This window comes from Trichomycterus rosablanca, chromosome 9 (genome assembly GCF_030014385.1).
Source record: "Trichomycterus rosablanca isolate fTriRos1 chromosome 9, fTriRos1.hap1, whole genome shotgun sequence".
Classification (NCBI taxonomy): Eukaryota; Metazoa; Chordata; class Actinopteri; order Siluriformes; family Trichomycteridae; genus Trichomycterus; species Trichomycterus rosablanca.
In genome coordinates, this window is record NC_085996.1 from 14,210,565 (window position 1) to 14,231,634 (window position 21,070).

General features: G+C 44.8%; 1 protein-coding gene across 3 annotated transcripts in view; it reads right to left on the reverse strand.

Annotated features, from left to right (window-relative positions):
• wasf1 (WASP family member 1) overlaps positions 1-21,070 on the reverse strand; it is a 135,205-nt gene that overhangs the window by 60,921 nt on the left and 53,214 nt on the right. For 2 of the 3 annotated variants that reach the window (XM_063001163.1, XM_063001162.1), the window contains exons 2-3: positions 3,346-3,511; positions 848-982 (exon numbers count right to left, since the gene is read on the reverse strand). In XM_063001163.1, the coding sequence (XP_062857233.1) occupies positions 848-982; positions 3,346-3,478 (268 nt within the window). In that variant the 5' untranslated portion in view covers positions 3,479-3,511. The remainder of the gene's footprint in view (positions 1-847; positions 983-3,345; positions 3,512-21,070) is intronic. The other variant, XM_063001164.1, reaches the window with a different exon arrangement.

Below are 21,070 nucleotides of genomic sequence, written 5' to 3' on the forward strand. Positions count from 1 at the left end.
ATAAACTCATGCTACTGCAAGAAATATAGCCACATGGGCTTGAGAGTACTGTTAAGTGACAATGTTTTTTTGCTGCATCAAGAAAGAAGTGTGCGGGCGCTCAGGTGACGCAGTGGTAAAACACGTTTGCACACCAGACCAGAGCTTTCGAATCTCAGCTCTGCCATCCTGCTGGGCTGGGTACCTACATGAACAACAGTTGGGTGGGAAGCCAGACCAGGGTTCCTCACAACTGATGCAATTACGACCTCTGCTGGCTGATTGATGGTGAGGAATAATGCATTAATCAGGGTGTGGCTCTCCGTACACAAAGCTGATCCGCATATGAACTCGCCTCGTACAGGTGAAAAGATGCAGTCCGTACTGCACACGTATCGAAGGGAGGGTGTGTCAGTTGCAGCGCTCCTCAGTCAGCAGTGGACTGAGGTCAACATCAGTGGAGGGGAAGCGTAATGCAATCAGGGTAATTGGATACGACTAGATTAGGGAGAAAATTGGGGTAAAAATTGCAAAAAAGAAAGAAGTGTGCAATAAGAAAGCCTTACAGCAATTCAGAAATGAGTTCTTTTAGCTCAAACTCATCTCAGATGGACCAAATGAGAGTGGAAATGTGCGCTGTAGTCAGATTTGAGGTTAATATAAGAGCTGTAGTTGAAATAGTACTATGGCGCCAATTGTCTGTGAGACTGAGATGCAAAAGTGACTGCAGGTAAATGTTGTTTATGGATCAACCACTACAAAGAAGTTTCAAAGGTCACATTGAAGGCTCCGGAGTAACTTCAAAATTTGTTGGAGATTGGACAGTCAGCCGTACACATAATGCGGTGTGTGTTATTTGTGTACTCACACTCCTCCTCTTTGGGGTCGAGCTGTGTCACGCTGATGGATAGCTGATCCACTCGCTCCTGCAGGGAGTTAACTCGAAACGAGAAGGCATGGGCTTCATTAAAGAGCTCTCCAAACACGTCCTCTGCATACTTACCTATGGAGAGAAACACACACACACACACTGTGTTAATGGTCACCAATTCAAGCACAAAGCAAAAGTGTACAACTATTTGCCGCTCAGGTGACGCAGCGGTAAAAAAGACACGCTGCAAACCAGGGCTGTATTCTGAGTACGTAGTATCGAATCCAGCTCTGCTTCACCGGTTCGAGGCTGAGTGGCTGTATGAGCAACGATTGGCCGGTTGCTCAGTTGGGGGGGTGGGACAAAGAACCGGATGTGGGTCTCTCTCTGTCAGAATGCGATTACGACCTCTGCCGGCTGATTAGAGGCGCCTGCACAGGAGATGAGGAAGAGTGCCCTTAGGGTGTGTCTCTCCGCATGCAACGCTAGGTGGCGCCAAACTCATAAAAATGTGTGGGTGGCAAAAATGCATCCGGCTGCTGCTCATGTTTCAGAGGGGATATGGGTTCGCTTCGATCTCCTCAGTCAGGGCAGGGTTCGGCATAGACAGAGAGGAAGCACGATGCAAATTGAACAATTGGATGCGCTAAAGGGGGAGAAAAAGGCGGGGAAATTAAATTTTTAAAAATATATAAAAGTGTACAACAATTTTAACCAATTTGTCCAAATCTCCAGTTTCTCATTGGACTCATGCCGCTAGCTCCGCCCACTAGGCTGACCAAAAAGGCCTGAGGCTATCACGCCCTTTCTTGGACACGCACATACTCACCGGCCACATCTTTTCACCTGACTACATTAAGGTCTCATAGAGAGCTCATCACATTTAGAGAGACACGCTAAGCTCTCAAGATCATCCATTGCCTTGACTAGACAGCAGATTTGTACTGTCAATGTATTTTGAACCTTTTTTCTCTCATACTGGCACAGCCAATTGTTTTTTCCTTGCCACTGTCGCCCTCAGCTTGCTCAACAGGGGTTTTTGGTCTGTTGGTCCTGGATGCTGTAAAGTTGCTTTGATACAATGTCTATTGTGAAATGTACTATACAAATAAATTTGACTTGACCTCATGGACGGTCGATAGCACAGCTGGGATTCCAATTTGGATCTCAGTGCATTAGACCGCTGCACTACCCGTTGATGCAAATGAAAAATAAACGGCTAAAACACCTAAAGTCAATCATTAAAAGGGGTGTCCAGACTTTTGGTCTCATAGTGTGGATTTAAATAAATCTGAAAAATCATATACAGTGGTAACTTGTAACCCAACGTCCCCTAAACTCGAAATCTTTGAAAGTCCACAGCCTTCGTCATGAAACTTGTACCCTTAAACTCAACGTGTGCGCGACTGACGCTCGGCTTGAGCAGTGCGGTAAAACGTCATCAAAGTGCGAATATGAGACGAATCTGCATTTGTGTGGAATAACCGCCAAATTCACTCTGAAAGCATCCACATGTATCTGTGTTTAGCTAGATTTTCCTCCTGTTTCACTTTTAAACTTGTGTTATAGCTCAGGGAGCTGAGAAACTGTACAAATCAGCTTTTCCGAGAGTCTAAAACGCTTATCGTTAAAAAAAAAAAGCTTAACGTGACACTAAACCTCTCTTAATTATTACTGCTCATAAGTTCTGTCCACTAATTAAATTCCTCGCTCGTTGTTTTAGTACAATAAGTCACGTTAAGCTTTGTGCACCACCACACTCCATAGGAAATAACAGCACAGCAGTACAAAAACGGTTTTGCCACTGTTTTACTGTACGGAATACGATATTCCAAGATCAAGCATCTCCACGATTAAGAAGCATAAGGAAACAATAAAGAAGTAAAGGTTTTCAATTGTATTTCAGTGTTTTTTATAATGTATTTGTGTTATTTTAAGTGTATAAGTGTTAAAAACAACCCCATTATTTTACATTAGCCTAAAATACATGCAGTTCCACAGGACCATGGAACACATTAACAGTTTTCCTATACATCCTTATGGGAAAAAATACCTTTTAAATTCAACGCCACTCCCAGAACCAATTGACGTTGAGTTTCAAGGTACCACTGTTTATGAAATATCGTTCGATTCCACCAGGAAACAATGGGCACAAGGCAGAAATACCCTGGACGAGGCACCATTCCATCACAGGGCTTAAGACATCTCACATCAGACATAGTCAATCATGTCTGTGTAGACGCTAGATCAGAGATTTAACCCTCAATCTCGATAGTGGTTGGCTAGCGTCATAGACTCGCCATTTGAGTGCTTTCAAATGGTAAATGACTTGATGTTAACTGAAGTTTCAGAGGTTGGGATTTGAACAGAACCACAGACGTGCCCCTAGAGGTGTATTATGTGTGTGTTTGTTAGAGATGACGTCTTGAGGTAGACAAGAACAGATCAAACAGATTAGCTAGCTAGAAAGCCTACTAATGTAAAAACACACTTACTGAGGCTGCTGAGCTGGCGTATAACATTGGCGAGCGATATGTTGGTGACACACTCTAGCTCATTCTTAATGGCACGGGGCAGCGCCGTATGGCAAAGGTGCCTCGGCTCAATGCTCCTCTTCACCAGCGGCATTGTTCCTGAGGAACCAACTTGCTGCTGCTACACCTGTAAAGAAGATAAAATAAGAAACTTAAGATCTCATTTATTTAAACAGAAATCTCACAGTTTATATCCATCAGTCAGAATGAAAAACATGAGAATTCAATCTGATCCAAATTTAGTGTACGCTTTGTAGTTTCCCAGGATGCTTCAAATAGTATGGTTTGATATTCCTCATTCCACAATAAAACCAACTGTCTACATGATGCTAGAAATGTACTACACTTGCTACTCTTCCTTGGAATGAGCTTCCTGCAAAGCTCACACTGAGAGCACACCATACAGCTTGATGATCGGTGTGTATATATATGTGTATATATGTGACACTGATCAGCTATAAGATTAAAACCACCTCATTTGTTTCTACACTCACTGTCCATTTCATCAGCTCCACTTAGAAGCACCATATAATTATATAATTGTAGAACTTTGTAGTTCTACAATTACTGACTGTAGTCAATCTGTTTCTCTGCATGCTTTGTTAGCCCCCTTTCATGCTGTTCTAAATGGTCAGGACCCCCATAGGACCACCACAGAGCAGGTATTATTTAGGTGGTGGATCATTCTCAGCACTGCAGTGACACTTACATGGTGGTGGTGTGTTAGTGTGTGTTGTGCTGGTATGAGTGGATAAGACACAGCAGCACTGATGGAGTTTTTAAACACCTCACTGTCACTGCTGGACTGAGAATAGTCAACCAACCACAAAAATCCAGCCAACAGCGTCCTGCAGGCAGCGTCCTGTGACCACTGATGAAGGTCTAGAAGATGACCAACTCAAACAGCAGCAATAGATGAGTGATCGTCTCTGACTTTTTACGTCTACACGGTGTTTAAAAACTCCAGCAGCGCTGCTGTGTCTGATCCACTCATACCAGCATGACACACACTAACACACCACCACTAAAAAGTATGTAGAAAAACAGATGGACTACAGTCAGTAATTGTAGAACTACAAAGTGCTTCTATATGGTAAGTGGAGCTGATAAAATGGACAGTGAGTGTAGAAACAAGGAGGTGGTTTTAATGTTATGGCTGATCGGTGTATATACGTACAGTATATATATATATATATATATATATATATATATATATATATATACATATATATATATATATATGTATAGTGTATCACAAAAGTGAGTACACCCCTCACATTTCAGCAAATATTTCATTATATCTTTTCATGGGACAACACTATAGACATGAAACTTGGATATAACTTAGAGTAGTCAGTGTACAGCTTGTATAGCAGTGTAGATTTACTGTCTTCTGAAAATAACTCAACACACAGCCATTAATGTCTAAATAGCTGGCAACATAAGTGAGTACACCCCACAGTGAACATGTCCAAATTGTGCCCAAATGTGTCGTTGTCCCTCCCTGGTGTCATGTGTCAAGGTCCCAGGTGTAAATGGGGAGCAGGGCTGTTAAATTTGGTGTTTTGGGTACAATTCTCTCATACTGGCCACTGGATATTCAACATGGCACCTCATGGCAAAGAACTCTCTGAGGATGTGAGAAATAGAATTGTTGCTCTCCACAAAGATGGCCTGGGCTATAAGAAGATTGCTAACACCCTGAAACTGAGCTACAGCATGGTGGCCAAGGTCATACAGCGGTTTTCCAGGACAGGTTCCACTCGGAACAGGCTTCGCCAGGGTCGACCAAAGAAGTTGAGTCCACGTGTTCGGCGTCATATCCAGAGGTTGGCTTTAAAAAATAGACACATGAGTGCTGCCAGCATTGCTGCAGAGGTTGAAGACGTGGGAGGTCAGCCTGTCAGTGCTCAGACCATACGCCGCACACTGCATCAACTCGGTCTGCATGGTCGTCATCCCAGAAGGAAGCTGACGCACAAGAAAGCCCGCAAACTGTTTGCTGAAGACAAGCAGTCCAAGAACATGGATTACTGGAATGCCCTGCGGTCTGACGAGACCAAGATAAACTTGTTTGGCTCAGATGGTGTCCAGCATGTGTGGCGGCGCCCTGGAGAGAAGTACCAAGACAACTGTATCTTGCCTACAGTCAAGCATGGTGGTGGTAGCATCATGGTCTTGGGCTGCATGAGTGTTGCTGGCACTGGGGAGATGCAGTTCATTGAGGGAAACATGAATTCCAACATGTACTGTGACATTCTGAAACAGAGCATGATCCCCTCCCTTCGAAAACTGGGCCTCATGGCAGTTTTCCAACAGGATAACGACCCCAAACACAACCTCCAAGATGACAACTGCCTTGCTGAGGAAGCTGAAGGTAAAGGTGATGGACTAAACCCAATTGAGCACCTGTGGCGCATCCTCAAGTGGAAGGTGGAGGAGTTCAAGGTGTCTAACATCCACCAGCTCCGTGATGTCATCATGGAGGAGTGGAAGAGGATTCCAGTAGCAACCTGTGCAGCTCTGGTGAATTCCATGCCCAGGAGGGTTAAGGCAGTGCTGGATAATAATGGTGGTCACACAAAATATTGACACTTTGGGCACAATTTGGACATGTTCACTGTGGGGTGTACTCACTTATGTTGCCAGCCATTTAGACATTAATGGCTGTGTGTTGAGTTATTTTCAGAAGACAGTAAATCTACACTGCTATATAAGTTGTACAATGACTACTCTAAGTTATATCCAAGTTTTATTTCTATAGTGTTGTCCCATGAAAAGATATAATAAAATATTTGCAGAAATGTGAGGGGTGTACTCACTTTTGTGATACACTGTATGTGTGTTTGTGTATGTGAGTATAGATAGATAAAAGCGAAAATGGAAATCCAGCAACTGTAAGACAGAGAGGCGTGAAAACAGTGACCTACATATTCAGGTTGTGTTTGCACCAACTCCCAGCTACTGGATTTACTGGACTGTATTCTGCAGCTAATCGCTGCACGCTGAGCCGCTGCTGTACACGGATAATTACATTAAGTGTGAAGCATTCTGTCATTCGGATCTAATTCAAAACAGCACACAAGGTCGCTGAGCCAAAGCTGATCTCAACTCCTATTTAGCGTGCTACCGCAGACCCCCATACACACATCCATACCGCGACCGCCAGCACGTATACACTTCTCTCTCCGCAGTGATATAAATAGTCTCGATATCACCACAAGAGGGTAGTTTGTCACGTCTGCCAAGCGACATTGTGTTCAGTTCTAATACAGCCAGCTCTCGCCTTAGAATCCGGTGTGTACAACACATCATCCATTATGAGTGATTACATGCTGAGCTGACGGTTTATTAGGTACACCTCTACAGCAGCCAACAAACTGCCAACTCAGTGTATATGGCAATTTAGAGATGTTGCAATGAGTACTGGTTTATACTAACTGTACAAAATGTGCTGATTCTTTGGAAGAACGTTCCAGAAACTCCATCTACGGAATCTGTCGTGACCACTATCTCCATGGTAAAAAAATAGTGTACACTATATTGCCTATAAAAGTATTCACTCACCCATCCAAATCATTAAATTCAGGTGTTCCGATCACTTCCAAGACCACAGGTGTATTAAACCAAGCACCTAGGCATGCAGACTGCATCTACAAACATGCGTGGTACCGTGATAGGATGCCACCTGTGCAACAAGTCCAGTCATGACATTTCCTCCCTACTAAATATTCCACAGTCAGCTGTCAGTGGTATTATAACAAAGTGGAAGCGATTGGGAGCAACAGCAACTCAGCCACGAAGTGGTAGGCCACGTAAAATGACAGTGCGGGGTCAGCGGATGCTGAGGCGCATAGTGCGCAGAGGTCGCCAACTTTCTGCAGAGTCAATCGCTACAGACCTCCAAACTTCATGTGGCCTTCAGATTAGCTCAAGAACAGTGTGTAGAGAGCTTCATGGAATGGGTTTCCATGGCCGAGCAGCTGCATCCAAGCCTTACATCACCAAGCGTCGGATGCAGTGGTGTAAAGCACGCCGCTACAGGACTCTAGAGCAGTGGAGACGTGTTCTCTGGAGTGATGAATCACGCTTCTCCGTCTGGCGATCCAATGGACGAGTCTGGGTTTGGCGGTTGCCAGGAGAACGGTACTTGTCTGACTGCATTGTGCCAAGTGTAAAGTTTGGTGGAGGGGGGATTACGGTGGGGGGTTGTTTTTCAGGAGTTGGGCTCGGCCCCCTAGTTCCAGTGAAAGGAACTCTTAATGCTTCAGCATACCAAGAGATTTTGGACAATTTCATGCTCCCAACTTTGTGGGAAGAGTTTGGGGATGGCCCCTTCCTGACTGCGCACCAGTGCACAAAGCAAAGTCCATAAAGACATGAGTCCTGACCTCAACCCGATAGAACACCTTTGGGAAGAATTAGAGTGGACACTGTGAGCCAGGCCTTCTCGTCCAACATCAGTGTCTGACCTCACAAATGCACTTCTGGAAGAATGGTCAAAATTTCCCATGAACACACTCCTAAACCTTGTGGAAAGCCTTCCCAGAAGAGTTGAAGCTGTTATAGCTGCAAAGGGTGGGCCGGTATAAGACTGGTATAAGCACAATACAAAGATGGCTGGATATAAACTGTTTAGCCAAAAAAATAGGACCACCCCCCAAAATGTGAATGACATGTTGGGCTGATGGTAGTTACTCATAGCACTTAACAGATGTTAAGATGCACCTGAGTGTCTCTGATAAGGGCCAATCCATTATGTCCAGTATTTTCAGAACAGCCATGGTGGGCACAAACCATGAACCAATGACGGGGAGCTCACAGTGTCCAAGACTTGTTGATGACAGTGGACAACAAAGAACAACAGAAGGTGCATGTAACCCTTCTGTGTACTGGGCTGTGTAGTCGCGTCAAAGTCCCCATGCTAACTCCTGTCTACCGTCGATAGCACATACAATGGGGACACATATCGGAATTGGACTGAAGATCAATAGAAGAAGGTCACCTAGATAAGAACGATGGTCAGGCTTGAGTGCATCTATTCTCCAAGATGCCTTGTAGGTCGATCGTACAAGAGTTGAAGAGTTGACTCTTTATATACACCGATCAGCCATAACATTAAAACCACCTTGTTTCTACACTCACTGTCCATTTTATCAGCTCCACTTATCATATAGGAGCACTTTGTAGTTCCACAATTACTGACTGTAGTCCATCTGTTTCTCTGCATGCTTTGTTAGCCCCCCTTTATGCTGTTCTTCAATGGTCAGGACCTCCACAGGACCACTACTTAGGTATTTAGGTGGTGGATCATTCTCAGCACTGCAGTGACACTGACATGGTGGTGGTGTGTTAGTGTGTGTTGTGCTGGTATGAGTGGATCAGACACAGCAATGTTGATGGAGTTTTTAAACACCTCACTGTCACTGCTGGACTGAGAATAGTCCACCAACCAAAAATATCCAACAAACAGCGCTCCGTGGGCAGCGTCCTGTGACCAGTGTTGGGAATGTAAGGGGTTAATGCTTTAGAAACGCATTGCATTATTGGTAATGTATTGCATGTTGTTGTAGTCGCTGTGTGCTGTAGCCGGGGCAGCACGTGAAACTTTCCCCTCTCGCTCCTTCACTCCGTTTATATTTTCTTTTCTTTTATTTAACACAGCCACTCAGTTTATTTTCGGTGTCATACCCAAGCTGTTATAATAAACACAGAGTGCTTCCAGGTAATCCTCGTCTTTGCGGTGAAAAATGAACTGAAAGTTGGGTATTACCCCAGAATGGGTGGAAAGCAAAACACCGTTCTGGCCCAGGAGCTAACAGGTGAAGTGGCTCCCCTGAGTCGTCACGACCACGGTCGAGAGACATAAATCAGGAAAAGGTAACAGAACAGAAGGTCTAGAACAGGGGTGTCAAACTCACGGCCCGCGGGCCAGATCCGGCCCGCCACGTCATTTCATGTGGCCCGCGAGAGGTTTAATGACTGTACGATTGTTGTGATGGTTCGAGTCGTTACAGAGACGCGCTTATAATTTAATGGGACACCTGCGCCTTTAAGAGACAACCGTGACATCGTAGTCATGGCAACTAACTTTAACCTTCGCTAAGAAGCCATGTGACTTTTACGGCAAAGAGAACGCGAAGTAGCGTAGTCAGTAATGTAAACAATAATAAATAAATACAAATAATTATCTTCCAGTATAATACCAAAGCATCGTCTGTAAGTAGTGGCGTTTATATTCTCAGTTGTTAGTAAATGTTTAGTGAGTATATCACAGCGTTTTAGTTACAAATTTACCGTAATTAAATACTGTTGTTACGTTACTATAGGAATTAGTATCTTTACACAAAATGCTAACTTGTTAGCACTATTTTACGTTTGGTTAAATCTCATATTGTACCAGATGTAACATTTGACTACAGCTGTGTGCTTGTACTGTATTAAGTTCTTTATTGTTTTTATTGTTTGTATTTTTACTTCATTTTGATGCACACAGTGTATCACACAGCTGGCGAGCAAATAAACCGACTGTATTCTGAAGAGAGCTGTCTGTCTGTCTGTCTAGCTGAGAAAGGGGGATAAACTATTAGTGAGGGCAGAATGATTGTCTTAAAAATACACTGTAAAATCCTAAACAAACTGCATCTTTCAAAATGCATGCTGATTTTGTGACCTGCAAAGTGACACATCCCGCCAGTAGATGATGTTACACATATTTACACATGATCCTAAAATGTACAAGAAGATAAGTAAGAAAATTAAGCATAAGGAGGAAATTTAATGAAAATGAAAACAAGTTTGTGCTTTAGGAAGAGAAACCGGTGCGTCTCTTGTGTTATGAGGCCATGTCTGTGGTAAAGTAGGACAATATAAATGCAGAATTCGGCCTCCAAGGAAAACAACAGACTGCAATCACAGCAGGATACGTTACAATCGGCCCTTTGAGGGCCACCATAATGCTGATGTGGCCCTCGGTGAAAATGAGTTTGACACCCCTGGTCTAGAAGATGACCGACTCAAACAGCAGCAAGAGATGAGCGATCATCTCTGACTTTACATCTACAAGGTGGACCAACAGCCTTGTAGTGTCACTGCAGTGCTGAGAATGACCCACTACCTAAATAATACCTGCTCTGTGGTGGTAAAGTGAATGCAGATCTTGGCCTGGCCTACTTTAATACATGCTGCCCATTTTCCTCTAAGGAAGTTTTAGCTGTGGGCAGGCTGACTAATCTATCACAGAGCAATATGTGCATCCCAGCTTATCCTCTTCCACTCGCTTATCTCCATCCTCTCCCTGGCTTCCTCTTTACACACTCACAAAAGAACATATGGATGCTTTAACGTCGCTCAGTCCCACACGGTACTTGTTGTGCATTTAATGAAAGAGCAAGCTGGCAGAAAGATCTGCAAAAAAAACCCGAATACGGCAAGAGAAGCTGGCAGCAGTGCGGCAGAAATCTAATTATACAGGAGCTGATGCCACCCTGCCGCAGCAACCTGGTCCAGACAGGATAGCACACACTTCATCTCAAGGAGACGACAGGTTAATCTAGATCCATTAATCCTACATCCTGTAGAATGCTTCAAGACTTAGGAAATCCCTCAATCCCCACTTCAGCAGCATCTGCCACGTCTGTGATCGATGAGAAGCTTAACCACACGTGCACTACTCGCTCATGTAGTAATGCCAACCTGACTGAAAGTATGTGGACGGCCCTTCCAATCGCTGAGTTCCAAGTGCCAGAAAAACTGGTACATCAGTCTAATAGTTGGTAGGTCCCACAGGGGAACTCCAGGACCCATTCTGATCCATTCTGTAAGCAATGCACACCATACTTCTGTTGTACAGTGGTACCTTGAAACTCAACATCAATTGGTCCTGGGAGTAACGCTGAGTTTAAAAGACGTTGAGTTTCAAGGTATTTTTCGCATAAGGATATATGGGAAACCTGTACGATCAGGCATAACATCATGACCACCTCCTTGTTTCTACACTCACTGTCCATTTTATCAGCTCCACTTACCATATAGAAGCACTTTGTAGTTCTACAATAACTGACTGTAGTCCATCTGTTTCTCTAGATACTTTTTTAGCCTGCTTTTACCCTGTTCTTCAATGGTCAGGACCCCCAAAGGACCACTACAGAGCAGGTATTATTTGGTTGGTGGATCATTCTCAGCACTGCAGCGACACTGACATGGTGGGGGTGTGTTAGTGTGTGTTGTGCTGGTATGAGTGGATCAGACACAGCAGCGCTGCTGGAGTTTTTAAACACCTCACTGTCACTGCTGGACTGAGAATATTCCACCAACCAAAAATATATCCAGCCAACAGCGTCCTGTGACCACTGATGAAGGTCTAGAAGATGACCGACTCAAACAGCAGCAATAGAAGAGCGATCGTCTCTGACTTCACATCTACAAGGTGGACCAACTAGGTAGGAGTGTCTAATAGAGTGGACGGTGAGTGGACACGGTATTTAAAAACTCCAGCAGCACTGCTGTGTCTGATACACACACTAACACACCACCATGTCATTGTCAATGCAGTGATGAGAATTACAATTGGTGTCCACATACTTTTGACCTATAGTGTATAATAATAATAATGTTGGATTTACTGAATCGGTAAAGGAATCAAATTCTGAGCTGATGAATCTATTACAGTGAGGTGATTCACTCATCTACTAGCAAGTAAGAGTTCGGATGCTGATTTTCTCTCCCGGGATCTTTCTCATGACCTTATGTAAGGTACTGCCAGGCATTATGGGTAAATCACAGATTTATTCTCTATGATGAACTACTGAGGTCGATGAGTCGGATCTCTTATTTGAATAAATGACACATCATCATCCTTAATTTGATTCCTCCGTGGTCGCATTACTGTAGGAGGACAGACCGGACGTGGGGCAGATCCCTTCGTAATTCGGACAGCAGTGGATCAGCATGGCACGCAGGGGGGTTGGATGGGGTTGTCAAAGGGTTTGATCACCTCAGGATGTCACTCATCTCCAAGGCAACCCGGAGATATGGAGATGTGAGGTTAGTCAGTGACCCTCCCCCCACTTTAACCACTGTGGTCCCACACACACACACATTTACAGGGTTGACTGTCCTGCCCACAGGGTCACTATGAACACATGTACATGTATCACTTTGGATTCACATGATCCTGGTCAGGGTCTAGGTAGATCCAGTGCCTGTCTGGAAAATTGGGCACCTGAATGCACCCTAAACAGTACGCCAGTCCATCTAAAAGCAGCACACTCACACGTTCATATTTGTCATTTGGTGGGAGAGAACATACCAAACTCGACTAGGTTCGAACCCAGGTCTTCGGGGGACACACCCGCATAACCCAGATAATGATCATTTCCAGCTATGGGTTGTGCATGCAGCATAGCAGGAGAAAAATAGGGGAGCGGTGATATTTATTTGAATTCATCCTGGTCAGGGTCACAGTGGATTCGGTGCCTGCCCAGCCGGAACAGGCCACCAGTCTCTCACAAGCCAACACACACTTACACGTTCTCTTACTGTCTTACATCTAGGTGCAATTTATAATTAAGAGTAGGTAGTAAGACACATGGAGAACATACCAAACTCCTTACAGACAGTGACCACAGGTGCAGTAAATGCCAAAATGCACAAGCACACTCAAACATTCACTTACTCTCCTACATCTAGGGCCAATTTTTTGGGGACACGAGGAGAACATACCAAACTCTGGTTGTACAGCGTCTACGGGCATGTGCTCCCGCTACCTATACCTCAACAGACTGAACTAGGTACTGTCAACACTTGTTTACCATTTTATCCTGGGTAAGGGTGGAATTCAAACCCATGAGGACACATGAAGAACATACCAAACTCCTTAGAGAAAGTGACCACAGGTGCGGTAAATGCCAAAATGCACAAGCACACTCAAACATTCACTTACTGTCCTACATCTAGGGCCAATTTTGAGTAGACATCCCACCTACTTAATGCTGTGCACTCAGGGACAGGAGGAGAACATACCAAACTCTGGTTGTACAGAGTCTACGGGCATGTGCTCCCGCTACCTATACCTCAACAGACTGAACTAGGTACTGTCAACACTTGTTTACCATTTTATCCTGGGTAAGGGTGGAATTCAAACCCATGAGGACACATGAAGAACATACCAAACTTCTTAGAGAAAGTGACCACAGGTGCAGTAAATGCCGGAATGCACTGGGTGCCAGTCTATTGCAGGGCAACACACACTCAAAAACTGTACTACATCTTGGACCAGTTTGGAGTAGACATCCCACCCACTGTATGTTGTGCTCTCAATGTCAAAAGGAGAACATACCAAACTCTGGCAAACTTCGGACTATCAGTACGTAATTACTATTTTATCTTGGGTCAGGGTCGTGGTGGGTGTGGAGGCACCTGGAAATACCGGGCATAGGCAGGAATACAAACCCATCGCAGAGGTCACATAGAGAACACATGGAGAACATACCAAACTCCTTAGAGACAGGGACCATAGGCGCAGAAAGGCTGGAATTCACTTCTCGTCCTACATCTAGGCCCAATTCGAGCAGACATCCCACCCACTGCATGTTGTGCTCTTAAGGACACAAGGAGAACATATCAAACTCACACCGGGCATAGGCAAGAATACAGACCCATCACAGGGCAACACACACACACACACTTGCATATTATCTTAGGGTCCTACATATAGGGGTAATTTACAATTGGGAGTAGGTGGGAATCAAACCCATGAGGACACATGAAGAACATACCAAACTCCTTAGAGAAAGTGACCACGGGTAGAGTAAATGCCGGAATGCACTGGGTGCCAGTCTATCGCAGGGCAACACACAGTCAAACATCCACTTACTATCCTAAATCTAGGGCCAATTTGGAGTGGACATCCCACCCACCGCATGTTGTGCAATCAGGGACACGAGGAGAACATACCAAACTCTGGTTTACAGCGTCTACAGTCTGTGGGTGGGTGTGGAGGCACCTGGAAACACAAAGCTATTGCAGGGCCCCACACACATACAAACACACATTCTTCTACATCTACATCTAACTGGGAGTAGGTGGGATTCAAAGCCATGAGGGCACATGGAGAACATACCAAACTCCTTAGAGACAGTGACCACAGGTGCAGTAAATGCCGGAATGCACAAGCACACTCAAACATTCACTTACTGTCCGACATCTAGGACCAATTTTGAGGAGACATCCCACCTCCTGATGCTGTTCACTCAAGGACACAAGGAGAACATACCAAACTCTGATTTTACAGAGTATACAGTCAACACAACACACACACTTGCACACACACACACACAAACACACACATTCTCTAAAAGTCCTACATCTAGGGGTAATTCACAATTGGGAGTAGGTGAGATGGACTTAAACACATGAGCACACATGAAGAACATACCAAACTCCTTAGAGACAGTGACCACAGGTGCAGTAAGGGCTGGAATTCACTTCTTGTCCTACATCTAGGGCACAAGGACACACGGAGAACATACCAAACTCTGGTTTTACAGAGTATACAGGCTTGTGCTCTCGCTACCTCAGTGCTCATTTACTATTTTATTCTGGATCAGGGTCGTGGTGGGTGTGGAGGCACCTGGAAATACCGGGCATAGGCAAGAATACAAACCCATTGGAGGGCAACACACACACACACACACACGCATTAGAGTTCTTAGAGTCCTACATCTAGGGGTAATTTACAATTGGGAGTAGGTGGGATTCAAACCCATGAGGACACATGAAGAACATACCAAACTCCTTAGAGAAAGTGACCACAGGTAGAGTAAATGCCGGAATGCACTGGGTGCCAGTCTATCTCATGGGCAACACACAGTCAAACATTCACTTACTATCCTAAATCTAGGGCCAATTTAGAGTGGACATCCCACCCACCGCATGTTGTGCAATCAGGGGCGCAAGGAGAACATACCAAACTCTGGTTTTACAGCGTCTACAGGCTGTAAATCCTGGGTCAGGGTGGGTGTGGAAGCACCCACACAGACAAACACACACATTCCCTTAGAGTCCTACATCTACATCTAATTGGGAGTAGGTGGGATTCAAAGCCATGAGGGCACATGGAGAACATACCCAACTCCTTAGAGATAGTGACCACAGGTGCAGTAAAGTGCCGGAATGCACAAGCACACTCAAACATTCACTTACTGTCCTATGTCTAGAGCCAATTTTAAGGAGACATCCCACCCACTGCATGTTGCGAACTCAAGGACAGGAGGAGAACATACCAAACTCTGGTTTTACACACACACACACACACACACACACACACACACACACACACACACAGGAAGCCCATGCCGGCCATGAACAGAAGCAAGCTGTATCTGATTTCTGGACACTAGCACCATAATTCAATATTTTGAAGAACTCTGCCCTGATGACCCCTTCAGGAGTGGAACGAGGGAGGATTTAATCAAGTCAAAGATGTAGGAGAGGCAGGACAGAGGTGCGGGAGTAATGCGTCGCTCGCCGCAATAAAGGCGCGCCACGTGCCTGCACGCTCCCCCGTTACAGCTCAATGCACTGGGGAAAACATGGCGACGCTTGAACTAACACCGAGCTAATGGTGCATTCACTCCCCACAAAGGAGCCATAATGAGACCTGAAAAGGGGGATTGTGAGGGTAGAGGACTCCTTTCTACTGACACACTTAGCCTGCTAACCCTGCCATCACTGGTATTAGAACACAAAACACTCTGTCTGGGTGTATTCTTACATGTACACACACACACACACACACACACACACACACTGATGACACAAAACATCAGGACCACACCCTAAAATGTGCATGGTCAGACAGTGAGGTTGAAGTATCTCCAAACAGGCAGCCATGGTGAGTACCCACTGACAGTGGTCAGAGAAGGGACAAGTCATGAACCACCACCAAAAAAAAGATAATGCTGGTGATATATACACCGATCAGCCATAAAATTAAAACCACCTCCTTGTTTCTACACACATTGTCCATTTTATCAGCTCCACTTATCATATAGGAGAACTTTGTAGTTCTACAATTACTGACTGTAGTCCATCTGCATGCTTTGTTAGCCCCCTTTCACTCTGTTCTTCAATGGTCAGGACCACCACAGCGCAGGTATTATTTAGGTGGTGGATCACTCTCAGCACTGCAGTGACACTGACATGGTGGTGGTGTGTTAGTGTGTGTTGTGCTGGTATGAGTGGATCAGACGCAGCAGCGTTGCTGGAGTTTTTAAATACCGTGTCCACTCACTGTCCACTCTATTAGACACTTGTACCTAGTTGGTCCACCTTGCAGATGTAAAGTCAGAGACGATCGCTCATCTATTGCTGCTGGTTGAGTCGGTCACCTTCTAGACCTTCATCAGTGGTCACAGGACGCTGCCCACATGGCACTATTGGCTGGATATTTTTGGTTGGTGGACTATTCTCAGTCCAGCAGTGACAGTAGGGTGTTTAAAAACTCCAGCAGCACTGCTGTGTCTGATCCACTCACAGCACAACACACACTAACACACCACCACCATGATAGTGTTGCTGCAGTGCTGAGAATGATCCACCACCTAAATAATACCTGCTCTGTGGTGGTCCTGTGGGGGTCCTGAGCATTGAAGAACAGCATGAAAGGGGGCTAACAAGGCATGCAGAGGAACAGATGGACTACAGTGAGTAATTGTAGAATTACAAAGTGCTTCTATGTGGTCAGTGGAGCTGATAAAATGGACAGTGAGTGTAGAAACCAGGAGGTGGTTTTAATGTTATGGCTGATTGGTGTATACTGTCACAGTACTGTAAGTCGTTTTGGATAAAAGCGTCTGCTAAATGCCGTAAATGTAAACATATTCACTTCACTACAATTTACTACTTATTTACTTTCCCTTCTGCCAGTCATACAGTGACTAAAAGTAAAAATCTAACGGTTCTACTGTTCACACCCCCGGTCGGTCAATACACGCTCTCCAGAGCCGAGGAGAAAATGATGGAGAATTTCGGCGTTTGAATGATCTGACAATAAATCTGAAGGGCTGTCAGAGGACGATGCTAATTATGATGCCAATACTCGCTCTGTCTGATGCCCATCATGAGAAAAAGCTTTAAAAATACTGCAGCTAGAGTTCTGCAGAAAAAAACGTCCATTGTCAGGATTATTCACGATTTGAATAAAAGACGGGATGTGGACGACTTAGAAAAGCTAAAAGCCTCTCCGATTTCTCGCCATTTTCAAAGCTGGAAATGACTCAGATGTGCCTGCAAAGATGCCAAAGCGGCTACAATAGGATTGTCCAAATAATAAAGAAAAAACAACCAGTGAACAGCGTGTGAGGTTTTTCTTATTACCTTAAACAAAACCAGTGTTGTACACCATGTCATCAAAAGTACACCGATCAGCCATAACATTAAAACCACTGCCATGTTTCTACACTCACTGTCCATTTTATCAGCTCCACTTACTATATGGAAGCACTTTGTAGTTCTACAATTACTGACTGTAGTCCATCTGTTTCTCTGCATGCTTTGTTAGCCACCTTTCATGCTGTTCTTCAATGGTCAGGACCAACACAGAGCAGGTATTATTTAGGTGGTGGATCATTCTCAGCACTGCAGTGACACTGACATGGTGGTGGTGTGTTAGTGTGTGTTGTGCTGGTATGAGTGGATCAGACACAGCAGCGCTGCTGGAGTTTTTAAACACCTCACTGTCACTGCTGGACTGAGAATAGTCCACCAAACAAAAATATCCAGCCAACAGCGCCCCGTGGGCAGCGTCCAGTGGCCACTGATGAAGGTCTAGAAGATGACCAACTCAAACAGCAGCAATAGATGAGCGATCGTCTCTGACTTTACATCTACAAGGGGGACCAATCAGGAAGGAGAGTCTAATAGAGTGGACAGTGAGTGGACACGGTATTTAAAAACTCCAGCAGCGCGTTGTGTCTGATCCACTCATACCTGAGAATGATCCACCACCTAAATATTACCCGCTTTGTGGTGGTCCAGTGGGGGTCCTGACCATTAAAGAACAGGGTAAAAAGTGTGTAGAGTATGTAGAGAAAAGTATGTAGAGAAACTGATGGACTGCAGTCAGTAATTGTAGAACTACAAAGTGATCCTATACGGTAAGTGGAGCTGAGTCCGAGTCAAGTCATGAGTCTTTAGGCTAGAGTCCAAGTTAGGTCACCAGTCCTTAGGCTAGAGTCTGAGTCAAGTCACAAGTCCTTAGGCTAGAGTCCGAGTCAAGTCACGAGTCTTTAGGCTAGTCAGAGTGAAGTCACGAGTCTTTAGGCTAGAGTCCGAGTCGAGTCACGAGTCTTTAGGCTAGAGTCCAAGTTAAGTCACCAGTCCTTTGGCTAGAGTCCGAGTCAAGTCACGAGTCTTTAGGCTAGAGTCCGAGTCGAGTCACGAGTCTTTAGACTAGAGTCCAAGTTAAGTCACGAGTCCTTAGGCTAGAGTCCAAGTTAAGTCACCAGTCCTTTGGCTAGAGTCTGAGTCGTCACGAGTCCTTAGGCTAGAGTCCGAGTCGAGTCACAAGTCTTTAGACTAAAGTCAGAGTCAAGTCACGAGTCTTTAGGTTAGAGTCCGAGTCAAGTCACAAATCTTTAGGCTAGAGTCAGAGTCAAGTCACGAGTCTTTAGGCTAGTCAGAGTGAAGTCACAAGTCTTTAGGCTAGAGTCCGAGTCAAGTCACGAGTCCTTAGGCTAGAGTCCGAGTCGAGTCACGAGTCTTTAGACTAAAGTCAGAGTCAAGTCACGAGTCTTTAGGTTAGAGTCCGAGTCAAGTCACAAATCTTTAGGCTAGAGTCAGAGTCAAGTCACGAGTCTTTAGGCTAGTAAGAGTGAAGTCACAAGTCTTTAGGCTAGAGTCCGAGTCGAGTCACGAGTCTTTAAGAAAGAGTCAGAGTCAAGTCACAAGACTTTATGCTAGAGTCAGAGTCAAGTCACAAGTCTTTAGGCTAGAGTCAGAGTCAAGTCACGAGTCTTTAGGCTAAAGTCAGAGTCGAGTCACGAGTCTTTATAATATACACAAAACATTTATTGAAAATGTAGCGTAGAAATAAACAAATAATTTATAAGTTCAGATAAAAAACAACAAAAGATAAGCGACTGTATTTTGCCGTTTTGCCGTGTACGGAGAGACACACCCTGACAGCACTCTTTTCTCATCTCTGTGCAGGCGCCATCAATCAGCCAGCAGAGGTCGTAATTGCACCAGTCATGGGAGAGAGACCCCATCCGGCCTGAACAACAGGCCAATCGTTGTTCACGCGGCCGCTCAGCCTTAGACGGCAGGCAGAGCTGAGATACGATACGATGTATTCAAGACCTTCAGTACTGTGACAGTATACTGTCTAAGCAATTGAGGATTAAGGGCCTTGCTGAAGGGCCCAACAGTGATAACCTGGCAAAAATGGGGCTTGAACCAGCAACCTTTTGAGTACAAGTCCAGTACTTTAACTACTAGGCTACCACTGCCTAACACAAACATAACATGTAGTCAGGTTAACTGTAGATACTTAAGTCCTCCTAAGGATGGGTGTGTGTGTAAAAGTGTGATGGACTGGCAACCTGTCGAGGGATTTTCCTGTTTTATGCCCAGTTAATTAACCCCCCACGACCCTAAATAAGATAAAGTGGTGGTAAAACAGACAATGAATGAATGAACCAAACATCGTGTGTAATGCCATGTGCTCCTGTAATAGGTGGCACCTGAAGGTGGATCAGTTTAACAGGGCTGGTACTTGATCTAACAACCTTAAGAACAACTGGTATAACATAAAGAAACCATCTCCCATGCAACGGTCTACAGAAAGTGAACAATGCATTTCATTCTAGTCAGAAAGAACTTGATTATTATTCAGCTGGCGGCTATTGTGAGCAGAGCTAATGATGCTTATCTCCATGTAAACATTCGAAGGTACAGCAAGCACAACAACGCTCTCTGCTTAATGTACACTCCCTAATACAATTCAGCAGCAATAAAAGACCCTCCTGTAACAACCAATCCAAAACCCGCCCACCACCACACCAGCCAATGGCTGCATCACGAGACACAAGGCGTGACCCGGCTTCTGCCTCTGCCTCCTACAGCTGGTTTCAATTAGCCTCTCAGAGTCTCCTGAGGTCCGCCAACGGCCAAAACAACAGAGAACAGAGTACAGAACATCGGGGAGATGACTTAAAAATAGCCTCATCTTATCCAAAATCATGGACATGACATCATAGATCAAATCGATACAAAGAAATAATTTACACCAGCAGGACTCATACCTAGGGCTTGAAAATGAATCTACACTATATCAGCGCTGTGTAAATCTGGTATTGTAGCTGAATAAGCTGTTCTCCAGATGTGTACCACGTTTGCCTGTTTTTTCGATTGTGTAACCTCACGTTTACACCAGCTGTGACCTCGCAGAGCCCAGCAAAGAATGGTGACTCCAGCTACTGATGAATTCTAGTGCTAAAGCTAAACAAAAGAGTTAATGGGCGTGGCATCAACCGTACATCTTTCTCCTGCCTCACTTCAGGCAATGCTTTTATCCTAAGCAAGTGGCACCACATCTAGGAAGCCTCAAATTAAGGTCTAAGAGGATGTTCTTGCCACTGCAAAAGATAGAGAGAGATAAATAGATAGATAGACAGACAGACAG